This window comes from Daldinia loculata, assembly GCF_022478755.1.
Source record: "Daldinia loculata strain CBS 113971 unplaced genomic scaffold F4817scaffold_43, whole genome shotgun sequence".
Taxonomy (NCBI): domain Eukaryota; kingdom Fungi; phylum Ascomycota; class Sordariomycetes; order Xylariales; family Hypoxylaceae; genus Daldinia; species Daldinia loculata.
This window is the reverse complement of record NW_026054897.1, coordinates 128051-154366: the sequence shown is the minus strand read 5'-3', so window position 1 is coordinate 154366 and position 26316 is coordinate 128051. Positions and strand designations below refer to the sequence as shown.

Below are 26316 nucleotides of genomic sequence, written 5' to 3'. Positions count from 1 at the left end.
ACTACCAGAGTTTTCTTCTCGGAATTTCTAAGCTTCGAGGAAAAGTGGAGATAATTTCTACGATGCAGAGGTGACTTGCCTCGATCTCGGGCGTATAAGTGGTTGGAATCTAACTAGGTCATGGATATCGACACGATATCAAATAATGACTTTCCCGGACAAGCCAATCGCTCACCTACTAGGTTCTAATGGTAAGTCTCAACCCTCTCCGAAGACAGCTCAACTATAATTTGCTAATTAAGCATCCACCCACAGGCCCCGTCCACGCGCTCGCGTACTCGGCCTCGCCGGGGACGTACATCCTAGCCGGCTCTGCGGATCGGTCTATCAGGCTATACAACCCACAGCCCAGCACGTCTATCCATCCAAACTCGCACATCACTAAGAAGAGCAACCCCGGGCCCCTAGCCGTGCCGGAAGGTCGCCTTATCCAGACGTACTCGGCGCACGGGTACGAGGTGCTATCGCTGACCGTCGCCTCGGACAACGCGCGCTTCGCATCGTCAGGCGGCGACCGCGCCGTCTTTCTATGGGACGTAGCGTCGGCGCAGACGCTGCGGCGCTTCGGCGGCACCCAGCAAAGCCACACCGCGCGTATCAACTGCGTAGCCTTCGCCGGTGAGGACGATAGTCTTCTCGTGAGCGGTAGTCTTGATACCAGCGTGCGAATCTGGGACGTGAAGAGCAATTCCCTCAAGCCGATTCAGGTCCTAACCGAAGCCCGCGACTCCATCAGTGCTGTTGCCGTGCGCGGGTCTGAAATCGTTAGCGGTAGCGTTGATGGACGCGTTAGGACGTACGATGTGCGTATGGGGCGGTGTACCACTGATGTCATTGGTCCTAGCGTTACAAGCCTGTGTTTGACGAAAGACGGAAAGGCTGTTCTGGTGGGCAGTCTCGATAGCAAGCTCCGCTTAATGGATAGGGAGAGTGGAGGATGTCTAAAGACATACTCTGATCCTGAATGGAAAAATGAAGACCTACGTGTCCAGTCTATTCTTGGTGGGAAAGAGCAATTCGTTCTGGCGGGGGATGAGATGACAGGGGCGCCTGGTCGGCACGGAGAAGGGAGGATGTGGGTATGGGATGTTCTCACGGGGGAGTTGAAAGCTAAAGTAGCTGTCCCCTGGGGACCTGCTGGTCTTGAACCGAAGAAGTCCATTGGCAAAGATGGTAAGCCCAAGGAACGTAGCAATGTTCTAAGTTGCTTTTCTTGGAGGGAGAATGGATTTGGGGATCAATATTGTGTTAGTGGCACATCCGGTATTGTCACGGTATTTGGATATAATTGATGCAAGTCTTCCCTAGATCATTCAAATAGTCTTACGATTTCATAAAGGATATCCAACGTATCAAACGGCATACTTTGACACCTAGTACAGACAATCCTCAACATCATGTCCAGGCAAAAATAGTTGGTTGATTATACCATGTCAACCTGAGAACACAGCCCTCCTTCTATGAAGCGCTCTCTCCTTCTACGCCGAACACCGCATGCCGTCATGCTATTCTTATCCATAATGGGATTTCCCAGACATTAGTACAGCATCAGACAATATCGTGCAGCCATTTTTACGTATCCTAAAACACCCCTTTCTATGTCACATTCAGCCCATCCCAGCAACTTTGAACCAGTTAGGTCGACAGTCCTCTTTATTCAACCAGTTCTCGCCATCAGTTAGACGACCGGTAACGCAGCCTCTGCATTTCGGCGAGTTAGGGCAATTAAAGAAAGGAATGTGCTGGTATCCGATGTCGCGGAACCTAGAAGAGGTTAGCATACTGAATTCATTGCTGTAGGGACGAGTGTACCCACCAATGGATCTTGCTCTTGTCCTCGAACAGACCAAGTGCTATACTGTGCACAGGCGCATCACCCCATCTTTCGTAGAAGAAGCCACCAGCACGATCTAAGTGGTTGAAGTAGTCCTCATATGGCTGGCTTCGCCAGAAATTCATATCCGCGATCTCGAAGTTGGTCCAGAAGTGGCATGTCGAATAACCATTTGCCTGTTCCCAGTGGACAGGACGCCGTTCCTTATCGGTTAACCACTGCTCGGCCCTGTTCTCATGTAGATATTCGGGATGCTGAGTGATAAATTTGGTTGTCTCCGGCCATAGAGTCGGGATCGACTTAGGAGCATCGTAGAGGGTGATGGTGAAACCGTATGTCTTGTTGTTGTCCTGCATGTAACGAAATACGTCATAGTCCACGTCGCAGAAGAAATGGACATTGGGTTCGACACGCCAGTAGTACTGCATGTCTTTTAGCGCAGGATGCTTATAGAAAAGCCCACTGTTCCATCGACACATCTTGTGGTACGAGATTTTGTCGGCATATTGGACTTCATTCTCCTCGAGAATCTTGACTGATTCCTTGTACAAATCGTCGTTGATCCAAGACGGTGTATCCCAGTGCTCGTTCGGGATAAGTTCTACGGTGCTGAATTAGTATAAGCCCCGTCGAGAAGCCCATAATCACATCACACTTACCGTATCGCGTTTCAGCCTTGGTCGCCGCTCGTGTCCTTCGCTTGAATTCCTCGGTAAAGGGGACGTCGTTGAAGAATGTCCACGGATAATTGAATTTGGAGTTCCATGTTCGTTCCAAGTCCTGCATCGACTGCAATATTCCATCTAGCTCCTCGTTTCGTACTAGCGTTAGGATCGTCGCATTGATTCTCGAGGTACCAGCGATGCCGGGGGCGTACCCCCCTTCGATTGCGCGTACGAGTTTACCTTCGGGCTCTCCTGTGGCTATTCGGATTGTTAGACGTGGCCCACGGCGAATAGAAAACAAACTAGGGAAGACTCACGATCCAAATTAGGATCCCTTTCGATGGTACCGTGGAAGTCGGCAGATGTCTTTATGCTGGGCACGCCAGAAGCCGGGCGCCATATCGTGTATAGGAAAAAACAGCAGACTATGAAGACAGCTAGCGCAAGCGCGCGGACGGGCCTCGCGATGGCCATTATGGTAGTTGCTGTTTTATATTCATTAACTTCACCAAAAGGTCTACGGCCCCAAGTTCGTGTCTACTTGGAGAGAATGATGTCAAAGAATGAATAGCCTAGAATATCGCAGAAGCGATCATAATAGGGCAAAGAAACAGAATCAATTAAGGGGTGGGAAATGTACAGATGAATAGAAGGTTTTCGTCAGGAGTCGTGGCCCAAATGGCACATGTTTAGAATATTCAGAATGTTCAGAGGGATATGAGGCATCGGAAAATCTTGGTTACGTTGTAATCTGTTGTACATAAAATCGAAAGTGGGTACCGTATAAGCAAGTGGAAAGGGGGAGCCACAGTGTTGGAAGCACGTGATATATGAAGTAGTATATTATCCGCACTGTAAAACTCATACCCCTGGTACAACCCCGGTAATTACAGATCGCGTCGACGCGTATCAATTCGATAAGCTTTTGTCAGATAAGCCTCTAAATACCTAATGGGCCTTAACTAAGGCCTGGATACTTGTGTACATCCATATAAGAGAACACACGATTGGGAAAATGTCGGATTAATGAATCAACCTCATAATATTTCATTCTAGTCTTGTACGAATAAAACACTCGGTATGGCACACGCCGCGACATTGGGCGCATTAACTGAGGAGTTGGTCGAGGTCATTACTTCGACATCAAGTCAGGTAGGTAAGGGTAGAAGTTTACTGTTTATTCTATTTCACACTCACTTACACATATCGATAGTCAGATCCTGGACGTTTTAATGTTCTTAAAGAGTCCAGCTTGCGAAGACTTCGTCATCACAGTTTTCTACGCACGAACCAATTTGATGTTGAGGATAAACTCAACGGACTCGAAGAGCATTTTCGTGTCATCAGCAAAGATGGGTTGGCAGATGCGTTAAGAGAGCGTTTAGACGCTCTCCCACATGTTTCTAGTAAATGGACACCCGAAGCCCTCCACTTCTTGTTGCTACTCGAGGACCAGCCTGTTCAGAAATCTAAGCTAGCTGACCTGGAGTTGCTCAAAGAGTTAAGCGAACATCTTGGCCCCCCTCTTAAATGGGAAGACATCGCTAGAGAAGAAGGTTGGGATCAAGATCGTGACCTCTGGAAAAATGTCAAATTTGGCGGGGATAGCTCTGAAGACGAATATCTTGAGAGTGTGTCTGATCTATCCTCTAACGACGAACTCACCTCGGCATCAACCGTCGAAGCACAATATCAGAAGTCTCCTGCCGATTTCCTTGTCGAGTCTCAAGATGAGAAACGATTAGAACAAGTGCGAGCAACTCAGCTTTGGAGGAATGCTACGCCATCGAAGGAACCAACAGGAAGATCCCATAAGATTGCCTTATCCGAGTTTCAGGTCGTGCGCGAGGTACTCTTCATGCTAAATGGTCTTGAAAATACCCTATTCGACGGACAAGGAGTACCCTCATTACAATTCCAACTGAAGCATACCTCTTGGGAACTTTACAAGGCACTACTAGGCTCCTTCAGCGAAGCTGGCCGGCAGCTATCCGTTCTTCGCGAGTTTATAAAGCAGCCCCAGAATATTCCGCTATTGCAGGTGTTCCGAGAAGCAGTTGAGGAGCGGCTTCGATCATTTAATCACGAAATATCGAATTTTCAAGCCCGATACGTAGATATTCAGCAAGATGTCGTTATTAGTCTAGCCAGAGTTCTAGATGACATAAAACCTCATTTGCAACCACTCGTTAGCCTTTCGGAAATTATCCAGCAGCTCCAACGATCAAGATACCCTCGTCCGTTTTACTACTTGGAACTTCTTTTCGAAGCTGCTGAACTTGCCCAATTGGAGGGACACGATGCGGTGTATCAGTTCATTGCTACCCTATTTTTCGAGTGTTTCCAAGTTTACCTTCGATCTATTCGTCTCTGGATGGAGGCTGGAGAGTTGATAGGTGATGATAAGGCTTTCTTCATCTCTAGCTCGCCGAGCAAAGTTCCCATGAGCCAAGTATGGTCAAATCAGTACACTTTGCGAAAAACAACCGATGGCACATTATATGTACCGCGATTTCTACGGCCAGCGGCATCGAGGATACTCACCACCGGCAAGAGCGTCGTTGTACTTAAGCTCCTTGGAAAGTATCAATTAACTAATACTCACATGACGGACTCGCCCATAGATGTTAACAGAGACCTTATATCGACGTATGGCGTCTTCGCACCATTTTCTGATGTCTTTGGCGATGTTTTCGAGAAATGGATGGAGAGTAAGCATCACGCCGCATCTACAACTCTTCGGCGGACTCTCTTCGAGTCTTGTAGTCTCTGGTCAGTCCTGGATGCGCTTCAGCAAGTATACCTTATGTCCAACGGGGCACAGTCCGACCTCTTCGCTTTCGCAATCTTCAACAATATGGATCTCCTCAATTCAAGCTGGCATGATCACTTCAACTTGACTGCTCTAGCGCATGAGACATTCGGTACTATTACCAACGCTCATCGACTAGTCGTTAGTGTGGCCACAGATAGCCTTACAGATGATGTGAAAGACATTCGAAGATCGGTTCGCAAGGGTTTACCGCTTGTTAGGATCCTTTATCGCTTGTCTTGGCCGATCCGGATTATCCTATCAGACGAGAGTCTTGCCCAATATGAAGCAGTTTTTACCTTCTTACTACAGCTCCGTCGAGCTACTTACGTCCTTCACAAATACCGCTTAGTCTCTGACAGCATTGCGGGTACACCAAATACGTCATCAGACCAAACAACTTATTATAGTCTCAGAGCGAAACTCTTGTGGTTCTGCAATACGCTTCGATCCTACCTAATTACATTGGTCTTAGAACCACTCACGGCTGAGCTTCACCAGAATCTTCGGTATACAGAGGACATAACTGCTATGACCGCATTGCACAGTGCGTATACAAAACAGATTATTAGTGAAGTGTGTTTAGGCAGCAAGCTTGATCCTATCCGAGAATGCATTCTAGACATGTTTGATCTTACTATCAGGCTTCAGGATGCACGCCAGCTAGAATCCGAACGGGAACAGGAAGAGGAGCAGGAGTTATCACGATTATCAGTAATGTCTTCACCCACGAAGCATAGTCGACGGTATATGGGGAGTGGCGAGGAGGAAGACGAAACATTTCTCTTGGATCAAGACAAGACCTCGATGATGCAAGATAAGGAAAAGACATTCGCTGAAGTTCTACGTGACATACGAGCGGACATGGATCGCCACTTGAAATTTATTTGTAGCGGGTTGAGAGGAGTTGCACGGGCCAGTGGCGACGCCGCCGCAGGAAAATGGGACACCCTAGCAGAAATGTTCGAAGCTGGGATTCGAGATCGAAGATGAATCTGCCACGTAGTGGACAATTCTATGGTTATTAATAATACACAAAGGGTTAACTAATGAGACAGTCTGATGTTTATGTACATTTCCCCTTGTTGAAGACAACTAAGCGTAGTAATAAGCGTGCGTAAGATCTATTAAGCTCTAGGTAGTATAGGACCTCAATAAGATATCTAACCTAGTGACGTTCTCCTAGAGTAGGTATGGCACTGGGGCCAAGTCTGCGTCGTTAACGAATCCCATTTAACAGGCTTCCTACCACCGATGGCAAGTCATTTCTTCAGATCTGTCCGAAATTTATGACCTAGTATGACGGGGGCATGCCTGGTTAGCCCCATTCGACCAAAACCAGATCTGGTGTAGCGCAGGGACCAGAGGCTAGATTCATCGTCTCATATGGAATTGTCCCGAGAATGAGAACTTGAATTATAGATTGGACCCGTTTTATTAAAGCTTGGCATGCATCATACCCATACGGGGAAGTGGAGCAAATCTTAGGTATCAAAGTACCAGATGTGATGTATCTTCGTATCTTTCAAGGTTCTAAAAGCCCAATTTCAGCCGCAGTCTTTAAGGTGAGCAGGTGAGGCTGAACTATCACGTGACTAGCGCCACACCTCCACCTCATACAGTGGAAGTACCAATCAACTGCTACACATCGCATTAATTCTATTCTGGTACTACATGTATCTTATCGCCTTACGATTATCCACGTCTTCAACGCATCGCCATAAGACGCGTCTCATCGAAACGAAGTCGTTAGGAACGAATAGCTCCACAAACTCAACTTCCCCGTTCATCTCGTAAAACAAAGGACCATGTCTGAACGAAAAGTTCTCAGTATGTCTTCCAACGATGGCTCTATCTCACCTTCAACCCCTTGATAATAGCCATCGCTTTGTCAGCTTTCAGTACTAACTGTGTGCAGCCAAGTACTACCCCCCTGACTTCGATCCAAGTCAGATCAAGAGGGTTAAGGGGCCTAAAAATGCTGGCCCGAAGGTTCAGACTGTCCGCCTGGCGGCACCATTGGTATGTGAAGTCTTTGTGGTCCCTGTTTTTATATTCTCCTCGGACCCCGATATATTCCTATTATATAGAAGCTAATATGTTCGTAGTATGTGAAGTTCTTCAAATGGAGTGAGCTACGTATTAACACCTGGCAGTTCTATGAAATGTACTACATGTGGAGAGTATATCTACAAAGGCAGAAAGGTACGAGTCTAATCCTAGGATGTCATCTAAATAGCACCCATACTAATATTAAACATTAGTTCAACGCGCGAAAAGAGACGCCCCTAGACGAAAAATATCTAGGCATTCAGATTTTCAGGTACATACTAAGCGTCTACCTTTCTCATACTTTGCTATCCTAGATGAAGCTAACATTTGACAGTATGTTACAACTTATTCTTCCTCTTTACCTATCTCATCCAGCACTAGAGTGCCAGGTATCCCCACATAATACTAATATAAAACAGGATTCTACATCAGATGTACAAGATGCAGCGGACAAATCACATTCAAGACAGATCCCAAGAACCAAGACTACGTATGTCCTAGTCTCCTATTAACGTAACACCATGAATTCCGTTCGTTCTCTAACCTCAATCATAGGCCTGCGAGAGTGGAGCAAAACGGAGCACGGAGCCATGGCGAGTAGGAATTGACGAGACAGACGAAGAGCGGTTGGACAGGTTAGAGAAGGAGGAAGAGGAGCGCAATGCCATGGTAGAGCTCGAAGCCAAGACCGTAGACGCGAAGCGTGAGATGGCGGTCGCGGACGCGCTAGATGAGATACGCACGAGGAATGCCCGGTTAGAACGTGCGAACCAGGATGGCGTAGAAGTGGGCGTTGCGCTACCCATCGATAACGAAGCGGAGCGGCAAGAGAAAGAAGACGCAGAGGCGGCAAGGAGGGCTTTTGAGTTCGCGAGGCAGGTCGACCGCATGACGGCAGACGTTATAGACGAGGAAATGGATGACGTGGCGTCCGCTTCGACGTCGGCGCTCACGCCTGGAAGTAGCGGTAACGGTAGCAGTGCCCCTGAGGCACAACCGGCAACAGCGTCATCGTCGTCGGCAAATGCGCCATCCAAGGACATGCCACCCCCATCGTTTAAGCGGGTTGTAAAGAAGAAAAAGGATCACGCGGCAGCGCTCGGTATTAAGAAGAAGGCCCCTCTTGTATAAATGAGTCGAGATTGCAATTAATTATGACGGCCCGGGTGGCATGTGATGGCATAGCATAGCATAGCGACGGATATTAGGCCGGTTTGCGAATTACAACACGGAGCCGCGACTCTGTCCAATAATGAAGATAATCTTAACCATGACAAACGTATCTCCATACTTGGCCGTCTGCCGGCAAGCCGCGGTGATCAACCAACTCTTCTACAGAAATAATGGAGAAGTCTCCGTTTCTATCAAACCCCTGTCCCGTCCAACCCGACACGCATTTGCCAAATACGAATTAAAAGTATCGTAATTCCATGAGGGGTCCCCCAATGGCGGCTATCGTTAGACAACGTGATGTGCTTCGACATAGGTATCTTACCGACATTCCACCCCCGGGCTACCAGGGACGTGCAGAGATCGACATCGTATTCCACGTCCCGCATGGATCTATCGGTTCCGCAATCTAAAGAAATCTTCGTGCCTAATTTCGGTCATGAATTGAGCAGATTTGTTTGGATATCCAGATTCGGAATAAAGATGGAAATATATATTTAGAAATTAAATGGGTAGGTATGTAAGAGTTTTCGTCTCTTAACAACGAGATCGGAGTAAATATCGTCAACATGTGAAATTCCAACGAGGCTATTAGACGACACCTGGTATGATTAATGAGATTGAAGATAGAAAACAAAGTTAAAGCAACAAGGTATAGAAGCAAATTGGCCCATACAAGTGTCACAAGATTACTATAAGAGCGGTCAATAGTCACAACATGACAGCACACGTCAGGCACAACGGGGAAAAGACAGAAAAAGTTTGAGATGGATGTTCGCGATCATCCCGGGTATCCGGGGGATCACCAATCAATCAGATTCGTGTTCTCGTACGACTCGTCTATCACGGTCGCTTAGTGGCTCTCTCTCGTCTGTTGCCTAGAATACCACTACCGCAACAACTCCCGACGGCTTTGTTGCCCGATGCTCTTCGCCAAAACTGCTGTGCTTTGGCGTTGCTGATAAACGTACACTCCCAATCGCTTTCCCATGTAATGTAAAAAACTCCCCAGCCGTGACCTGAACCCGCGCTCCCTCGCGGGCGGTCGGCCGTCGCCGTAAATCCTTGACGCTGATGGCTATGCAAGGATTCCCTTCCCTCTCATGTGCGCGCGTGTTTATTCGCTTCCCTAATAGAATCCGTAACGCCTCACAAGTTCGTTCATATCCGGCTGCTAAACTCGGCCGAGCTGAGCCAATTCGTGTTTCTGGTTGTTTTTTCCCCCCTCCCCCGCCGATGTCCCGTTATTTCGTGGACATGTGATTCATGTACGTTGTGTTATGTTATAAAATAAGTGTTTTTTCTCGACTCTACTTATTCGTACATCTCCTTCAATCGTGATACTCGACTTCATCCGGACTCCTCGACGATGACGTCGCTGATGTGCCGTTGGGTAAACTGGGTACGTGGGTACGCGACGACCGATTACTCCGTCGACTTGTGGGCATGTTTGCTGCCTCCATTTGCCTCTTGGTATGTAGGTGCATTGACCGAGCATAACTTGCAAGATCTACGGGTGGGGGGATGGAAGATGGCATAGCCATACTGTAGGAACCTCGTGCGGACATGGTGTAGGATTGGCGATGTTGTTTAATAGAAGAATACAGCGTCAAGCCGGGTTGGATGTAACGTTTAGAGGATCAGGTTATTTGTTTGATAGTGGTATAAGACCGAAGCTATCTCGTAACTTAGTATATATATATTTAAGACGGGTAGGTATCGTTAGATTGTAGTGGCAAGTGAAAGAAAACGTGAGGTCTCAAGGTTTTATATGTAAGGATGAAGATGAGAAAAGAGGGGATATGAAGAATTGAGCTAGAGCGGGCCGTGACCTCAGAGGAACTAGGAACTAGGAACTACGGACTATCCCTAGACTTCAAAGAAGAGGCGCTATGTTGGGGCTGGCAACTAATAGACTACCTAGGTAGGTTAGGTAGTCCCCCCTTCTGACCTCTGGACTAGTCAGAAGATGGCTTGGGCTGTTTACTGCCACCACCTTACGCTAAGAGGTTCAGGATGGGGGTTGATCGACATGTAGGGACGCCGTTTTAGTGCCGGGATGGGAAACCAAGCCTGCAGGCTATGTCGTAAGTGAGAGGCAACAAGCCAATAACCAAACCAGGGCCATTAGACTTTCGCCACGAACAAGGCTGATGATGCATTGTCCCCTCCAAAGTCTCCAGACTTGCACTAGACTTGCAGGCTCGCTACTACGTAGTTGATTGACCCATACCACACCATACCTACACCATGATCACTAATAAGCACCACGCCATCGAATTGGGATCGAATTGGAAGGCGGGCACGGCGGAAAGGGGTATTGTGCATTGTAAAAAAAAAATAAAAAAAAAAATAAAAAAAAAATGGCATGTCATTCTGCATTCGGTCAGCCGCTAACGGGTGAGGACATAAAGAAAGCGGAGGACTTGGAGAGGGAGTAGCATGCCTCTGCCTGTCTCCCATATCTGCCATGTATTATTCCATGTCTCTCTCTCTCTCCCCCCACCCGTGAGAAACACACCTACATCGTGGATCAGCGTATACGATTGGGAAAAGACCCTGGCGATCTCGTCTCGACCTTTCAAGGTATCGCATATGTCATTCTATTGGGCACATCTGCTGTATCGAGGGCGGAGCGCAGGCCGGACGGAAAGACCTCTACTAGCACAGCATAATATATGTACGTATTACAATCATGATCCCGGCTGGCGGGTGTTTGCAACCCTTCTTTTGCGGCTTTGGTGAGATTTGGCTTTTATATACCTATCGGAATATCCGTGTCTCGTCCAGCTCGATAATTCATCAATCGATTGTATGTGAAGATGTTAAATAGGTAACGAATAACTTCCATGATTGTTACCTAAGCTTTTGCAGAACTAATAAAATATTAAAGTGACGTCATATGACTGCTGTCATAAGATTTCGGCGAAAGTAATAAAGCACGTGCAGGGAACCAGGATATGTACGGATTACCGCCTTCGATTCGGTGACTGCGACCTCATAATTTCATAAGTACCTATGTACCTACATATAAGAACATCGAAGTGAACAACGCAAATAATAATAATATCCCGTTAAAAGCCCACAAACATGCTTGTTTGCGTTTTCCGTTGTCTAAAACAAGGGTCTGGAAAAGACTTGGCAGGTACCTCAACTTGGAATTCCAACCTGATTTAGACTTGGAACGAGGATTACCAGCTCTTAACGCCGCTAGTACGGATCGAAAGCACAAATACAAGAGAGAAATCCAGTAGGTATGTTCCATGGTAATTTTGCCAAGATTTATGTTCTTGGTGTTGTATTAAGCATAACTTTTCGATCAGCAATTGGTGGTGATGCATGTCTTACGCATATCAACTAGTAGTAAAACGTGTCTAACAGTTCAGGATTTCCGTCGTAGGGACGCGCAGGCAAGGTAGGTAATACATACGTGAAGGTTGTACGTGAGTTTAAATTAAAAGGAAAGGCCGCAAATGGGAAATCTGCACCTCAGCATGCATTGCAATGCTAGGATTAGTTCCGAGCCAAGCAGGATGCACGTCAAGCCCGACGACAGAACTCGCTTGCTTGCCTAATTAGATAGGCAGAAAAGCAAAAAAATAAATAAAAAAATAGGGGTCCAAGGGGGAATCATTGATCTCCCTACTGGTTACCGATACCGGTTAAAGTGATGTTGTAGTCGAAAAGTCTCGATCTTTAAGAAAGACCCATCTAGACAATGAAGATGAAATGATAGGTTAAGTTCTTTTTGGATGTTAATGTACCTATGTTCTATATAATTGGGCAAACACGGCGGTAACATCGGCCAGGTGGTAATCTTGGAATCTTGTAATCTTGTAATACGAAAAATTGTGCTACGTAGTGCATACCTAGGTACATGAATAAATACCTATAATAGATACCTATCCGGGTGGGGGGGGTCCTAGGACAGACTGATACCAGTCTGTCAACATTATGAAAAAGGGTTAAAATAATTTATTTAAACAATAGAGACTCACACGTTTTGTATCGGACACTATTCGACCTGGAGATTCTGATTATTTTAATAAGGATATCCCTAAGGTCCTGGATTTAATTTAAATATAATAATAAAAATAATAGTCTGGTAAGGCTAGGTCAGTATTATCCCCCCACCAGTATTGTATCTCCAACAGTGTGTTGGCTGCACAATTCTGGGGTTACACGAACAGAGTGTATATGGTATATAATCATGTTATGCTTATAATAGGGACACTAACGTGATATACACCCTGATATAATACTAGTGGTACCACTAGTATATTTATCTAATAGGTATTGTGCACTAAGGGATATATATATATATTGAATAAAAATTAAAAAGAGGCCATCTCAAACACCTCTTATTTCAAGGTGCTTAAGATTGTTTATTTTTTTATTAAGTCACGATGGGATTCGAATGATTACAAGTCAGATTATAAGTCAGATTATAAGTCAGATTACAAGTCAGATTAGAAGTCAGGTTATAAGTCTACGGGCTATTTAAATTGACTACGAGGCATTACATTACATTACATTACGTACGCGTGTGGAAAGGTGACCTATTACCTTATATAAGGTATACTAAGGCACCTACTCCTTCCAGGTTAGCCAAGGTGCTTCAGGCTTTTAGAAGCTATTATACTAATAAGGCCTACTCACTATTGAAATGATAAGGCATATGATCCTATTAGACTGGCTAGCCTTATATAAAATCAACGTAGCGAGGCAGGTGTAATAGCCGTACTGACAAGCCCTATTATATTGGCAAGAGTCACCTGCTATCGACGGCAATAGCATCTTATCTCTAACAGTCTTTTTTATCTCTGATAGTCTTTCTTATCTTTGCAAGCATTATCTCTTCATAAGAGTCTCTTTCCTATTTTAATTTCAAGGCCACAGTAGCACCTACTAGAACAGTATAAAGTCGACGATATTGAGGCTATTTTGATTATAGTATTATTCTTATAAGGGGGGCCCGTGCTGGAATGTATGGTCAGTGCGTGTGTGTATTCTCACGGAAAGGATCGGAAGCAACGTTAGCATTTTTTCATACAATTATAGTACAGCTCTGTTAACAGGCTTTCCCCGAATTGACATTATAGTACATTTCAACATTCTAGAGTCATACTGTCCTAGGACCCCCCCCACCCGGGTAGGTAGTTGTCAGGTGTAAAAGAGATCTTGTCAGTTGTCAATTTTCTGTTTGCCCCCTGTCCATCGGATCCGTGAGGTCAGAATTAGTCCGTGCCCCGAAGTCCCGAAGTCCCGTGTGAACGGCAAAGCCTTATGATGTCAGCTACAAACTCAACCGAACAATGTCGTCGCCAATTTCTACCAACAACGGGCTCATCTTTTTTATTATTAGTTACTACACTTCGAACACGTACACAATTATTTCTTTCTTCCCTTTAGATTAACGTCGGGAGGAACAGAAAGGCTGCATCCGCTAATATGTAGTAGCAGGGGTTTGCAGTCTCGATTCGGCCCTCTCGCCACTCAAGTCGCTAAGTAAACCCTTCCCGAACCTTCGCGGTGAAAGCTGATCTCACTCGTCCCCAGCGATCCCACGTGATGACGAAACCCGAGGCAAATCATAACAATCATAACCCTCAGGTATTCTGGAGTCAACTCATCATGTATACTCTCACCACCATCGATTTCCATCCTAGGTGATGCAGACAGCCAGCTTTGCGCTTCCGTTTATCCCGGAACGGCATGACATATGAATCTGACATCAGACGTGGTACTCACTCTCGTATCTGTACCACTGCGTTGGTCGTTTCAAAGCCTTAAGTTTGAGATCGAAATATACAGTGGCCCATCGATATACGTTCTCTCCTTTCTTGGTCTGCCAATTTCCTGCTGCTTTAATGAACCAACTATCTACCAGTCACATAAAGAAGATGTTAACTATCGGTGATCACGATAATAATTTCTTAGACACCGTGGCCAAATCTGGAAATTCTACGTCACCGGCTAAGCTAACAAACCCTCGTTTGGGAATGACCTCATACTACCCCTATCTGAATCAAGATATTTGAGAAACATAATTCGTGCGATAACGGCCAACATTCTAACCTAGCCAAGTCTTTTAATATTGTCAATAATAATAATAATAATAACTTATGTGTACATCTACGTGCTATGAAAAGTGTCGACTGTCCCAAAGTGGCGTAAATGTTATCATCAACGCTCAGCTCCAAAGTCCGATATGACGCTCCTAGCTACTATGATTTCATTTCCCTTGGCTATCCTGCTATCAAAATCCCAAAGTGTCAAAATTCATCATACAGTGCCAACCGTCCCGGGGTGGACTGTCGAAGTCATTCATAACTCTCGGGATATTTACGCCACAAATTCAAAATATTTTCCAGCCGAGATGCCATGTTCTTGAATATACAACGTTGAAGTTAATTGGATAGTTAGAAGCCCCGTTGTAGTCACTTAGACGCCGTAATACTAGGTCAGATCTACGCCTTATGATAATTATTAGTTTGCAATATATACTCAAATTCATTTGCAAAATCAATTGACAAGTATTGGTAAAGTATAAGAGAAGATTGGTATGTATAATAATTTACATTACTACCTTAGGTACTCGGTCTTTATTGTTCCTTTGTGTAGCCAGAGAGAATTAAGGCTGGTATGAATAGATAGATCGGCCAATTAATAGGCAGATTTTTCCACTTATGTACCTTATGAAGAACTTTTATCATACCTTTGCTCCAAAAGTTAGGTAAAATAAGTATACTGCATATGTTTCTTTGCTGTATTAGCCAGTAACCTCGTTTAAACAATGCGGATTGGCAACGCATTCCTAAAGAACACTCATATAATTATAAAAAAAGAAATTCCAACATCTGCTGGCTAATTGGAACTATGCCGCGGTCCTCGGCGTCGGATTCTACGTGCTTGCCCCGGACCCTCGGACGTGAAGTGGGGTCAGCCTGTACCGCCTTTTGCTTTCTATATGTAGATCCGGAACACCTAGCCGTATTACACCGGAATCTTCCCAGATCATCTAATCTCTTTGGCATATTCTTGTCCGTTTTTGGATTTCACCACAATGTAAGTGCTATTGTTGGTAGAAACAAACCATACTATTTTCAGTATGGTCAATGCTATATCTCTAAGAGCTTATAGGAGAAAATGTTTTATTCTACCTAAAGTCAAGTAGATATTATAGCTTAAGCCTTGCATCAACTAAGCCAATCCGTGTTCTATACCTCCTGAGACGACTTGAAAAGACTAGGGAATTTTAAACTGGATTTGTAATGAGCTGGCTAGAATAATTACGGCGAGAGTGTAATCTATAAGAGGTCAAATTTTGACATCTATCATGAAGTAAGCTTAAAAGCAACTTGCTTATTCTGCAAAAGTACTCTAACCCTAAACTATCCTTTGTTCTAGATGCCTCATCTAAAATCCTACCGATTTCTAAATTGTTGAATGTCATATGTTATAACCAGTCCTAACGAAACCCTACTAATTCAACTAAGAGCATATCATCATCAGTAGTGCTATCAACTCGCCCGTGTCAGGTATATAGATCACCTTCCTACCTCACGCTAAGTCTACCTCGATAACGCCGTCAAGTGCCATAGGTTGCTTCCAAATTTTAACTTTCTTCAGCCCGGCGGCGTTAACAAGTTTGCGACACTCCGCATCGGTCCTCTCCGCCGCAGTCGTGTGCAAAGCTGATAAGTAAAGAGACCGAGAGAGGGACTCGTCATACATATTTTATTTAGATGAGAAACTAAGAGCATATACGAAACGATGGAAGCCCGTTAGATATTGCCGATATGATATCACTATAGAACGCTCTATATATGGAAGGAAATGCTTAATCGGTGCCAAATGTCGTTGCCCATAGGGAAGGCTGATATGTATCCTCTTCTATCTCGAATAGAAGATAATCTGAAGCGAGGTGTCTCATAAAGCGCTCTTTACAGTTCTTGATATCAGCAAATATAGTATATAACTAGTACTAAATATCAATAACTTGTTGATGAGGATAAGGTCTGTGCCTGTCATTCTAGCAAGATTTGCACGAGTTTCTGGCTTACTTTCGTGCTCTGCCTATTTCAACAACAACAACAACGAAGGATGCGGGAACGATGTCTGGCCACCGGTAAAAGACAAGCCAAACAAGATTTAGATGGTGGCTGAAACTTTGTTGTTGTCGTATGCCTGTCAGTATAATGTTATAGGGTCACTGAAATATCCAGGGGTTCAGGGGTACCGATCGGGGCGGGTCGGGCACGAGCTACAAGGATCCAACGGCTTCTTCATCTAGTATGTACGGGGCCCCATAGACAAATATCCCCAAGTGACGGCCCCGGGCTCACTAGTCGAGGTCACTTACGGTGGCTTTACTCCGGGTACTACGAAGAGTGCCTTGCGTGCCGGCCCCTCATCACCTGTCGCTTGGAGGGTCCCTGTAGGTTAGAGCCAAAATAATTAGAAAGTAAAAGCTCCTTAATAAAAACGAGTGCCTTAACTCCTTTCTAGGATTTCTTCCAATTCGTCGAGCTTGTCCTGGTCCATTCCTGAGATATAGTAATCATAGCCAGAGAAGGGTTGACGGTAGTCGATATTGGCCGTTTTCGTAAATCCTTCGTCGATAAAGGGACAGTCGCGGATGTATTGCCACGTCAAGTCAGGGCTTGGGGGCCGGGCCAGCCGCGAAGTTCCGTTCCGTATGATGCGGAACCCCTCTAGGTCCACTCGTGTGAGATGTGGGAATCGCTCCTCGGTCAGTACCGCAAGCAAGCGGTGGAGGAAGGCCGAGGTCAGGTCAAAACAAAAGGGACGGTAGATTTGGCGGATTGTGATCCGAGATGTCCTACACGAGCTAAGCAGATCTTCGTCTTCGCAGTGGAGGGTAGGATGTTCTCCTAGTCCAATGGATATGGTCTTCAGCGTGTCTTTCGCGCTACGAATTCGTCAGCAATCATGTCGGGCGTTTTTACAACACCCTCACTCTTCTCACGAACGAGCGAGGTTATTTCGATTATCTGCTTACCTTCGAATGAATTTGGCCGTTTCGTGAAACATGGTTATGTAGTTGCGCCGGTCAGGGGTATCTGTGAAAGGGCCGAGTCTAATCTGAAGACGCTTCATCGAACCCAAGCAGCGTTGACGCAGGAGGCGCAAGGGAAACCACATGGGTCCGGGAAAGATGGCTGCGTCTCCTCGCTCTTGGCGCGCCCGCAGCTTGTCGTCAATGCCCTCGTCGTCATACGGGTCACCTCGGTGGTGAGAGTGTTTCGTGGCTAAGTCCTGGGGTATCGGCTCGCCGTTGGGCAGAGCACCTTCGTCTTGCAAGTGATCAAGCTCGAGACAACCAAGTTTACTCGCATCGAGCGAGGCTAGTATGGCTTTGACTAGTCCACGGTGCATCCAACCAACGAGGCGGAGATGAGTGACGGCGGAAAAGAGCCTGGCGGGGTTTTGGCGGGTATACGGTTGGTCGCTGATGTTGTGTAATGACGCGAGGTCCAGCCGGGCGACATTCTGCAAGCGACTAAAAACGTCCCAGGTCCGCAAGTCCATGTCCGCCAGGCCGTTCTCATCAAAGTCTTTCCACACGAGAGTCCAAGTAAAGGCTTTGACATGCATGGCGAGCTCGGGGCGGTCCGTTATGAGGCGAAGGAAGGCACGTTGGCGTGGGACCAGGCTGCGAGGGCGGTACTCGTCCGAGTAGTCGGCCATGACGACTCCACGAAGAAGAGGGAAAGACGGTGTCTCGTACTCAGGAAGCCGGCCGTTGTTGTGACTGCTGAGATCGACATCCTTGAGCAAGAAGGGGAGTGAGAGTGTTCGCCACGAGCGGGAGACGAGCCCGACTCGAGCGAGAGTCCTGGTCTCGCTTACCAAATTGTCAAAGATCAGCTGCAAAATTTCGGCCGGAAAGCCGTCATCTATGTTAGAGGGATGAAGCATGGCTGGAGCGGCTGGCTGGTGGGAAGCACGTTGTCAAGTTGACCTGGAAGTAGTGAAGCTGACCTCGGGCACAAGGTAGTACATGTATCGGGGTATGATATACCGAACAGGGGTAAACGCAAGGGACGCCAAACTCGAAAGGTTAAACTGTGTATTCTAGTTTACATGAAGTTGTCTTGAAATCATCAAATAGCTCGAAAGGGGCTAGTCTTAAATAAAATGTGCAAAACCATTATGGGAATATTGTATTATAGAAGAGCCGCTCGTAACTATATCTACGCTAAGTCAAGATAGTAACGCTACTCATAAAAGACCAAGCACCGCACCTCTATGCTCTGCCGCGGGGGCGCATCCTTAGGTGTCTGAGGATCGATAAAAGCCGTATGCGGCGTCCTCACCGCAATTCCCGCCTTCCCTTGGGGTTGGCCCTCGCCGAACGAGTCATAACACTTTAATAGAATGACCTCATCCGGCGTCATGTCCTTCTGGTAGTAGTACTTATGCGCGTCGCTCGGCGCAACTGACATCGTTTCGCCCCTGACCTCGTATCCTTCCGCCGAGTATCTGGTCGAGTCGTCGGGACGCACTTCCTTTCCCCTGTCGTCCTTGTCTACTGTGAAATCTGCACGCTTAGGATAGAGCAGGTCCACCGGGATGAAATCATCTGGCTTCGTCGAGCGCCAGTCAATGACGGCTAAGGGGTGATCGCTTGCTGGGTTTTCGATGGGCCGCCACACGTTGATGATCTGGAAGCGGCCCTTCAATAGCTCCTCGGCCTCATCCGCGGGGAGATGACGGCGCACACGGGCTTCGGCCGCGGCGGGCGTCTGGTCGACGTGGACCTGCTGTACCGGAGCCCGAGCAGCCTCCGGTGTACGTCTCCGGATGGTGTGGTCAAATATGACCACCTTCTTGATACCAGGAATTCGCTTCCTTAGGAGATCCTCGATTTCCTGATAGTATGGACCACGCACAGCGGCATCATCTGTAAATAACTTCTCATTTGACGGTTCATTGTAAACGGCAAAGCCGGAGTTGTCTGTGGTAAACTCGCTTTCCTGCCCTCGGATGTTGTTCACTGGGCGGGTATGGTCACCTAGCTTAAACGAAGTAGCTTCGATATCGACCTTGGCCCATGGCCTTGTCCCCTGCGGAATTGCTGATGCATCAATATGTTTGAACACAGCAGTTGTCATGTTGACTACCGGTGAGAATTTAGGGGTTGTTAGAATTTTCGAATTATGGTGCAATGCTTGTGTGAAAGTTCGTCGCGCGGTAGTTGATAGCAATGTCATGGACTAAACAGTTCACAATTCTAAGAGTCTATACCAAAAGAAGATATTAAATATATTACTTTAAAAATTCTATCCAAATATTCAAGTTCGCGATGGGGGCTTTATGGAGTTTATGACCCCGCTAAATTAATAATGTCCAAGTTAGTTAATTACTTATCTCCGACTTAACTGTCGCCATTCTATGTAAGGTATGGTGGTAATCGTTATTACTAAACGCCGAAGTGTCATCATTGGAACGTATTGGAATTTTAATAAGGTAAGCTTGCCCACTTCTAGATGCCGAGACGCTCCGGAGCGGCGGATATTCTTACGCGGGGGAACAAAGACCCAGAGCTCTTTAGCTAAATTAATAACTACACGGCTACAGTGCATCTTTAAGAGGTACAGCATATCCCCTGATTACACAGCCTATTTACTAATACTTAGCCAGTATCAAGTATTATGCGAGTAAAGTTGCCTTATATAACCCCGGAGAAAGGCTGTGGTTATGTAATTGATGATATATATAGATGAGAATCTTATGCTCATTGTTCATTAGAGACATCTCTATTACTTAAGGTTATAACATTGATGTCAAATGAGAGTAAAGAATATTTGATAGTCTTAGATTTATACATAGGTACCTGTTTAAATATGCTAATAACATCTTGATATTAGTTTATGTCTGGGAGGTAACGGAAGTCGACTTCTTAATACTTTCACACTTCATAAATAGGCCAGGCTAACGGAATAACCCTTCAGGCATTCTCGACTAGAGTTAATAACAACACATTCTTATCAAGGAAAAAAAGTATTGGAATACAACTACCGATCCTACTAATTCGTGCGCTCGCATATAGTACGCGCCCTATGGTGAACTACCTATATTTAGTCCTAATATTTGGACGGAACTACATGCTTCCTGCGTACTCCGACGGAAAACACCGTGTTGAATTATAGCTGAACGCACTGTATCTAGATCTTATTGCAACATCGTCAATCGACTCCACAATTACAGCACCTAAAAAGAATAGTCATAAGGCCGTCAACATCCTCCTCGACTACTCCCAATACATATCGTCACTTAGCGGCTAATATCATATCTTATTCACTTCATAAATATAAATATCTGTACCCAAGTAGAATAAGTAGCCCAAAGAAGAAACTACTTGTCAGCCCCATCCCATCAACATGGCGCCCACTCAACCACCGGACATCTCCGTCAAGGATCTGACATACACCTTCCCCGACTACAGGACAGGCATCCGGGGCATATCGCTGAACGTCCCACCGCGCAGCCGCACCCTTCTCATCGGCGCCAACGGCGCGGGTAAAACGACGTTGCTGCGCTTACTAGCGGGCAAGCGTCTCGCGCCCGGCGGCACCATCAGCGTGTCGGGAGTCGACCCCTTCAAAGACGGGCTGGAAGGAGTGACGTACCTCGGCCTAGAATGGGTGCTTAACCCCATCGTGCGCACCGACATCGGGGTCGCCGAGCTCCTGCGCTCCGTCGGCGGCGACGCGTACCCCGAGCGGCGGGACGAGCTGATCGGCGTGCTGGACATCGACATCGCGTGGCGGATGCACGCGGTCAGCGACGGCGAGCGGCGCCGCGTGCAACTAGCCATGGGCCTCGTGCGTCCGTGGACCGTGCTGCTGCTCGACGAGATCACGGTGGACTTGGACGTGCTGAGCCGGGCCGAGTTCCTCGGGTGGCTGAAGCACGAGACCGAGATCCGGGAGTGCACTATCGTGTACGCCACGCATATCCTGGATAACCTCGCCGGCTGGCCCACGCACCTCGTCCACATGCACCTGGGTGCCGTGCGCGAGTGGGGACCCGCCGAGCAGTTCCTAGGCCAGGCCACGAGCGCGAGCACGGGGAACAGTCGTCTTGGAGAGTTGGTGTTGGGGTGGTTGAGATCGGATTTGAAGGAGAGGGGGCCGAGGAATCAGAAGAAGATGGGGACGGAGGGGTTGACGTATTCGCAGGGGGGTCTTGGCGGGTATGGGCTTGAGAGTAGCGAGAAGAGGAAGTAGGTCGCTTGGATGGAAGATGAGTCTGTTATGGCCTATCCGGCTTGGTGGTCTAAAAGAAATGGGTGGCTAGGGGTGGATGCACTTAACTTGCATGGCACGGCGTATTTTCAACATGGTGATAGCAAACGGACTCAACGGGTATTTGTGCTGAGACAGGGGCGTTTAGGGATGGATTGGAATGAAGTCAATGAACTAGCATAAATATTGAAGACCACCGTAGCTGTTGCGGGGCGGTGGGTTATTTGAGATACCCTTTCAACAGGATAGACCTAGAACAGTACTAGGGGGGGTTGATTAAAATGGATGAGGCGTAACGCTTGTATGATCGCGGTCGATTTCGAATGAATAATCTGACCAAGTCTTATTGTATTACTTACTATGCGGCATCTGTCATCGCCATTAACGACCTCCTTTTCATCACGTTTGTCATAGTGTTGTACATCAACTCTCCAACACCTGCCATGCCTCTCTGTTCCAAATAATTTAGCACGCCAAGGCGATAGTCATCCCAACCAACTCTTAAACCACCACTATAAGCTAGAGAACCAAGACTGGCACGAGTTATCGGTCCGGCATGCCTAGTGCTGAGCTCCCCTTGTACTAACGCCTCGTCTTCCAACTCCCGAAAGTACGAAATTGCCGAGAGGCTTAGGACCGGCGAATATGAAAGAGAGAAGAGTGTTGAAAGGGGTGCGCTCGTCTTAAGGCGACTAGCATATGCTGCGAGGTCTTCGGCGAGTGACTGAGGTACCAAGCAGCCATGTGAATTCACATCATTGCTATTGAAGGCGCGCGATCGCCAGATACAATTACAGATGTCCATCAGAAAGCCATTGAACTCGTTGATGTACTCTGGAGTGTATTGGGAGCGGGACGTCGACATAGCCTTCTGAAACCCTGCCTTGTATTTTGACAATATGGAACAGAGTCTGGAGAGAGTATTCGGGCAGAAGCTAAAGTGTAGGATGTATACCAACGGAGAAGGTGGTATCATAATCCGAGTGTGATGGTGCAGTTTTGGATCTGAAGATAGGATTGCGGTTTGCTCGTAGAAATCCAAGATCTTTGAGTGGGTAGAACTGGTGGGTGAGGTCTGAATAAGAGTGAGACAGAGATTGTTGACATGACCTACTAGGTCAGCGATGATAGTTGATGCATTTGCCGACTTTTGCTCGAGTGATGCTAGGGAGATTGCCCAACGCTGAAGCAGCATCGTATAAAATTCGAGTAATTGCAATTGGGAAACTGTGGTATCGTCGAGTACTTTGGTTTCAAGCGTCTGGAGAATACCAGTGAAGAGTTCTGGGTTTTATTAGTCTTAGAATAGCCGTGATTTGGATTTTGCTTCTAACCTTGATAATTAAGCAACGGCAAGTATGACAATATAGCGAATATCAAGCCTCGTCCATCATGGCCATTCCATATCTTAAGATACTCGATAAAGAAAGCCAAGAATATAGGGGGGAAAGTCTGGGCAAGAGTTAGTTAAGTGCTAATTTGTTTCGCAAGCTCTTTTCTCACATACCTTAGTACTTGACACATAGCTATTCAGTATTTCCAAGCCATCGCTAGAATCCATGTTGGATTCCCCACTTATGAGGTCTTGTCCGTATGAAGCCAACCAACTACCCACCCTCTGATGAGCTTCAGCGTCGGGCTTCAAAACGAGTAGCTTTTGAAGTAATGGATCTCCTAGGACCGCTATTAACTGGTTTGGTAATTCGATCCTTTCTAGATTTCTCACGAAGCCATCTACGTTTTCAATCTCCTCTAGGGTGATAGAGTTCTAGCAAATTGTCAGTTTATAACTGTCTCTTCAAGGGCGCGGGGCAAAACAGACCTCCGTCGCGTTTGACGTGTGCACCTCCGGGAACGGACCGGAGCTCTTGCCATTTGCTCGACTTCGGGCAACCCTAAAGGCATTCAGCGGGCGTTCTGCTCTATTCGTACTTCGTTGCACATGGGCCTGTTGAATTTCATCGAGCCTCTCACGCCATTGCGGATCTGGATGCTATGAAAATAATAAGCTATTTTGCGTCAAAAACAAGACCCTAGAAGACATGCCTTGAAAGCCGACGCCTTGGCACGAGTCGCTTCCCCTACAATGATCTCGGGGTAGTAGTCTTTATACACTCGGAGCAGGCCGGTCACTGCAGGATCATTCCCCGTTTGTCTAGACAAGGATAAACTTGAGAGGTATAAGTGATCTAGTGAACCAAATGCTTTTAAAGGTAACTCACAGGCTCTGGATTCGATAGGGTCGCACATGCCGACGCCGAGTGATGAGAGCTAGTAGATGACATAGCTGCTTTCTGTGACAGTTAGCAAGGCATGTTGGAGCAATAATATATTGATAGACGGACCTAATTGCGGCAGTTTCCAGTAGATTGAATAGAATCGAGTAGGCGCGAGATAAGATGGCCTGGTTTTCTATAATGTGATGAATCATAACAAGCCATCTTAGGAGCGCTCCTTGAATGTTAAGAGATGGTTTTAGCTTTCCATGCCCGAGGCAGCCGATGATCCGAACTACAAGCTCGATGTTCACAGTAGCCACCGGATAGAGATTCCTTATGAGATTCCCGAGGCTTGCCTGATCAAGAAAACTTGGAGTAGTGACCAAATCTATGAGTTGGCTTAGATCGTCCGGGAGGAGGCCTTGCTCATACGATAATGAAGCCAACTTTTCTACGGATAGCTTTACATTGCTTCCACGTTGCTTTGCCGTCAGTTTAGATGCTTTTGGAGTTAGTATTATTTTTAATAGTGACAATTGTATAAGGGGCGTACTAACCCTCAATCACATCTGTCAGGGCTTCGCGTATGTCTTCTGCGCCATGAATTGTATCGTCTTCTTGATATCCCGACATAATTACTAATTATCCCCTGAGATAGGTAAGGCAATTTGGAAATCAACAACCCCTTGTGCTATGTCTCAGCCTTGCATAGCATCATACTGGCAGATCCTACGCGTTGTTGGTAGGCTTAGACGCGCCTGACAGAAAGGGGAATGATTGGATAAAAAGTATTTAGGTATAATGTGGGGTCTTTATTATTATGTAATCTGGGGCATAAAGAGGTCTTTCGAACAGACGCCTGGGACGCCTAAAAAAAGGCGCTAATGTTCGCCAAGACTAGTGGGCGTAACCCCCAGACGATGCTGTAGTCATGGGTCTTACTTAAATGGCTAACTTTGGAACGCGTTATCGCGTCTCCAACAACAATTCTTAGTCGCATTGATTATTATATGTAAGGTTTTAGGCGATTTTTTCTATATTAGGATCCCGAATCGCCATGATTGGACAGACTATCTTACGACGTCGAGGCTCTTACATGTAATCTGCAGTCGGAAATCCTTCCAGAGAACCAATAACTTACACCTAAGCCAAGGCCTCACATCTTACGTCTTTAGCGGTTTATCCTTTCAAGGGAACTTTTCAAAATCCTAGTCTTTCTAGCTCTGAAGAGCTAGACTTGTTGCTTGGGTCTGAGTGCGTAAGACCAACGTCATCTAGATAGTCTATCATGCGTGGTTATATCACTCAAGAATAACCAACAAGTCGCATTGACCAATTCCGTAAAACTAGCAAATGGTATTCCTACATCTTTTTACCCCTTCCATCCATCTTACTTGATCCTTCGGCCGAGATAGGTAAACTGCTCTATGTGCGAATGTGGTTCAGCAAACTAGCAACCTATCCGATCTAGTTACTAATTTATTTCATATTGTTTGGTACACGAAAGAGGGAAGTCTGTTAGACTAGTGGGTCTAATGTATAACGAATAGGGATTATTGCCGATTTATTAACAGGTAGGTAAGTATTCCGTACAAACTGCAGCAACTTGCTTTTTTGAAGGAGCCTCAAGTACCAAACGAAATAAGTGCTTGCGTAACGTGAGCAATTATACGAAGCAAGCAGCGTAAGTACCTTCCTAGTCAGCCTTTTGATGACGCAAAGGGCATGATAGGCTATCTGTACTGCACGGATTTTGTTGCGGGAGTATCGTTTGCCGAGCGGTGTTAAGCTGTGAGAAGCCGTATAAGTGTTGATATGTCCAACGCGTAGCTATCTATGTATCTGCAGACAACGCACTGTACAAGTCAGTTGAAAGGTCAGCTATTTATGAATAAATAGTCTTATAGAGGATATTGTTGAATAGGTATTTAAAGGTGAATGCAATGGGGTGCTTGTTCTAACTTGCATCCCTAAAGACCTAAATATCGAAATGTTTATTAATCGCGGGGTTCAATCTTATAAGCTTTACTAAGATACCGAGATAATTTGAAAGGGAAGTGATACATGTACCAATGGACGCCGTATTCCTCAATCGGCCTCATTACATGACATGCACTTGTTACTTTTGGCTTTCTTAACATTGCGCAATCCGAGCGTCCGAATTGAGACAAGAACATCAATGCAACTGAATAAAGTAAGCAGGTAGTAACACAAGCAAGTGGTTTCAGCGCGGCTATAAGCGAGGTGGGGTAGTTGACTGCTACGGTCTGTAGATCATCATGCCTTC

The 26316-nt window shown here is 46.2% G+C and overlaps 9 protein-coding genes across 9 annotated transcripts; 5 read left to right on the top strand and 4 right to left on the bottom strand.

Annotated features, from left to right (window-relative positions):
- Positions 1–145: 145 nt before the first annotated feature.
- On the top strand, positions 146–1292 carry F4817DRAFT_360299 (WD40 repeat-like protein; the record flags this gene model as incomplete). The annotated part of the gene is made up of 2 exons (XM_049306262.1): positions 146–191; positions 256–1292. The coding sequence occupies 2 exons, from the start codon at positions 146–148 to the stop codon at positions 1290–1292; spliced, it is 1083 nt and encodes a 360-aa protein (XP_049156797.1).
- Positions 1292–3244, bottom strand: F4817DRAFT_344835 (glycosyltransferase family 15 protein). Its single transcript, XM_049304194.1, has 4 exons — positions 2817–3244; positions 2494–2757; positions 1817–2435; positions 1292–1764 (listed from the first exon to the last, which is right to left on the bottom strand). The coding sequence occupies exons 1-4, from the start codon at positions 2971–2973 to the stop codon at positions 1608–1610; spliced, it is 1197 nt and encodes a 398-aa protein (XP_049156796.1). The 5' UTR covers positions 2974–3244; the 3' UTR covers positions 1292–1607.
- Positions 3245–3406: 162 nt separating this feature from the next.
- F4817DRAFT_344833 (Spc98 family-domain-containing protein) lies at positions 3407–6659 on the top strand. The gene is made up of 2 exons (XM_049304193.1): positions 3407–3651; positions 3713–6659. Exons 1-2 carry the CDS (start codon positions 3580–3582, stop codon positions 6302–6304), a joined length of 2664 nt encoding a protein of 887 aa, XP_049156795.1. The 5' UTR covers positions 3407–3579; the 3' UTR covers positions 6305–6659.
- A 460-nt stretch (positions 6660–7119) lies between these two features.
- Positions 7120–8664, top strand: F4817DRAFT_367089 (DUF572-domain-containing protein; the record flags this gene model as incomplete). Its single annotated transcript, XM_049307074.1, has 5 exons — positions 7120–7141; positions 7230–7333; positions 7420–7516; positions 7783–7853; positions 7919–8664. 5 exons carry the CDS (start codon positions 7120–7122, stop codon positions 8492–8494), a joined length of 870 nt encoding a protein of 289 aa, XP_049156794.1. The 3' UTR covers positions 8495–8664.
- A 2191-nt stretch (positions 8665–10855) lies between these two features.
- F4817DRAFT_344790 (uncharacterized protein) lies at positions 10856–11588 on the top strand. The gene is made up of 2 exons (XM_049304192.1): positions 10856–11213; positions 11427–11588. Exons 1-2 carry the CDS (start codon positions 10976–10978, stop codon positions 11543–11545), a joined length of 357 nt encoding a protein of 118 aa, XP_049156793.1. The 5' UTR covers positions 10856–10975; the 3' UTR covers positions 11546–11588.
- Positions 11589–16977: 5389 nt separating this feature from the next.
- On the bottom strand, positions 16978–18642 carry F4817DRAFT_367087 (uncharacterized protein). Its single transcript, XM_049307073.1, has 2 exons — positions 17559–18642; positions 16978–17468 (listed from the first exon to the last, which is right to left on the bottom strand). Exons 1-2 carry the CDS (start codon positions 18476–18478, stop codon positions 17030–17032), a joined length of 1359 nt encoding a protein of 452 aa, XP_049156792.1. The 5' UTR covers positions 18479–18642; the 3' UTR covers positions 16978–17029.
- Positions 18032–19846, bottom strand: F4817DRAFT_344784 (uncharacterized protein). Its single transcript, XM_049304191.1, has one exon. It carries the CDS (start codon positions 19771–19773, stop codon positions 18778–18780), a length of 996 nt encoding a protein of 331 aa, XP_049156791.1. The 5' UTR covers positions 19774–19846; the 3' UTR covers positions 18032–18777.
- Positions 19847–20614: 768 nt separating this feature from the next.
- F4817DRAFT_193290 (P-loop containing nucleoside triphosphate hydrolase protein) lies at positions 20615–21980 on the top strand. The gene has a single exon (XM_049298482.1). The coding sequence runs from the start codon at positions 20944–20946 to the stop codon at positions 21790–21792; it is 849 nt and encodes a 282-aa protein (XP_049156790.1). The 5' UTR covers positions 20615–20943; the 3' UTR covers positions 21793–21980.
- On the bottom strand, positions 21981–24824 carry F4817DRAFT_193294 (Mis6-domain-containing protein). Its single transcript, XM_049298483.1, has 8 exons — positions 24587–24824; positions 24156–24531; positions 24033–24104; positions 23857–23980; positions 23633–23803; positions 23318–23578; positions 23145–23262; positions 21981–23094 (listed from the first exon to the last, which is right to left on the bottom strand). Exons 1-8 carry the CDS (start codon positions 24660–24662, stop codon positions 22169–22171), a joined length of 2124 nt encoding a protein of 707 aa, XP_049156789.1. The 5' UTR covers positions 24663–24824; the 3' UTR covers positions 21981–22168.
- Between the last annotated feature and the right edge of the window lie 1492 nt (positions 24825–26316).

What these genes read in the sequence shown, in the direction of transcription:
- F4817DRAFT_344835 (XM_049304194.1), bottom strand. Translation starts at nt 2,973, where the DNA reads ATGGCCATCGCGAGGCCCGTCCGCGCGCTTGCGCTAGCTGTCTTCATA. An exon ending in CAAGGCTGAAACGCGATACG is followed by an intron (nt 2,436 to 2,493) that starts GTAAGTGTGATG and finishes TCAGCACCGTAG; the next exon opens with AACTTATCCCGAACGAGCAC. An exon ending in GACAAGAGCAAGATCCATTG is followed by an intron (nt 1,765 to 1,816) that starts GTGGGTACACTC and finishes AACCTCTTCTAG; the next exon opens with GTTCCGCGACATCGGATACC.
- F4817DRAFT_344833 (XM_049304193.1), top strand. Translation starts at nt 3,580, where the DNA reads ATGGCACACGCCGCGACATTGGGCGCATTAACTGAGGAGTTGGTCGAG. An exon ending in TTACTTCGACATCAAGTCAG is followed by an intron (nt 3,652 to 3,712) that starts GTAGGTAAGGGT and finishes ACATATCGATAG; the next exon opens with TCAGATCCTGGACGTTTTAA.
- F4817DRAFT_344790 (XM_049304192.1), top strand. Translation starts at nt 10,976, where the DNA reads ATGCCTCTGCCTGTCTCCCATATCTGCCATGTATTATTCCATGTCTCT. An exon ending in ACTAGCACAGCATAATATAT is followed by an intron (nt 11,214 to 11,426) that starts GTACGTATTACA and finishes AAAATATTAAAG; the next exon opens with TGACGTCATATGACTGCTGT.
- F4817DRAFT_367087 (XM_049307073.1), bottom strand. Translation starts at nt 18,478, where the DNA reads ATGCTTCATCCCTCTAACATAGATGACGGCTTTCCGGCCGAAATTTTG. An exon ending in ACGGCCAAATTCATTCGAAG is followed by an intron (nt 17,469 to 17,558) that starts GTAAGCAGATAA and finishes ACGAATTCGTAG; the next exon opens with CGCGAAAGACACGCTGAAGA.
- F4817DRAFT_344784 (XM_049304191.1), bottom strand. Translation starts at nt 19,773, where the DNA reads ATGACATTGCTATCAACTACCGCGCGACGAACTTTCACACAAGCATTG.
- F4817DRAFT_193290 (XM_049298482.1), top strand. Translation starts at nt 20,944, where the DNA reads ATGGCGCCCACTCAACCACCGGACATCTCCGTCAAGGATCTGACATAC.
- F4817DRAFT_193294 (XM_049298483.1), bottom strand. Translation starts at nt 24,662, where the DNA reads ATGTCGGGATATCAAGAAGACGATACAATTCATGGCGCAGAAGACATA. An exon ending in CTGGAAACTGCCGCAATTAG is followed by an intron (nt 24,105 to 24,155) that starts GTCCGTCTATCA and finishes TAACTGTCACAG; the next exon opens with AAAGCAGCTATGTCATCTAC. An exon ending in GCTATGTGTCAAGTACTAAG is followed by an intron (nt 23,263 to 23,317) that starts GTATGTGAGAAA and finishes ACTCTTGCCCAG; the next exon opens with ACTTTCCCCCCTATATTCTT.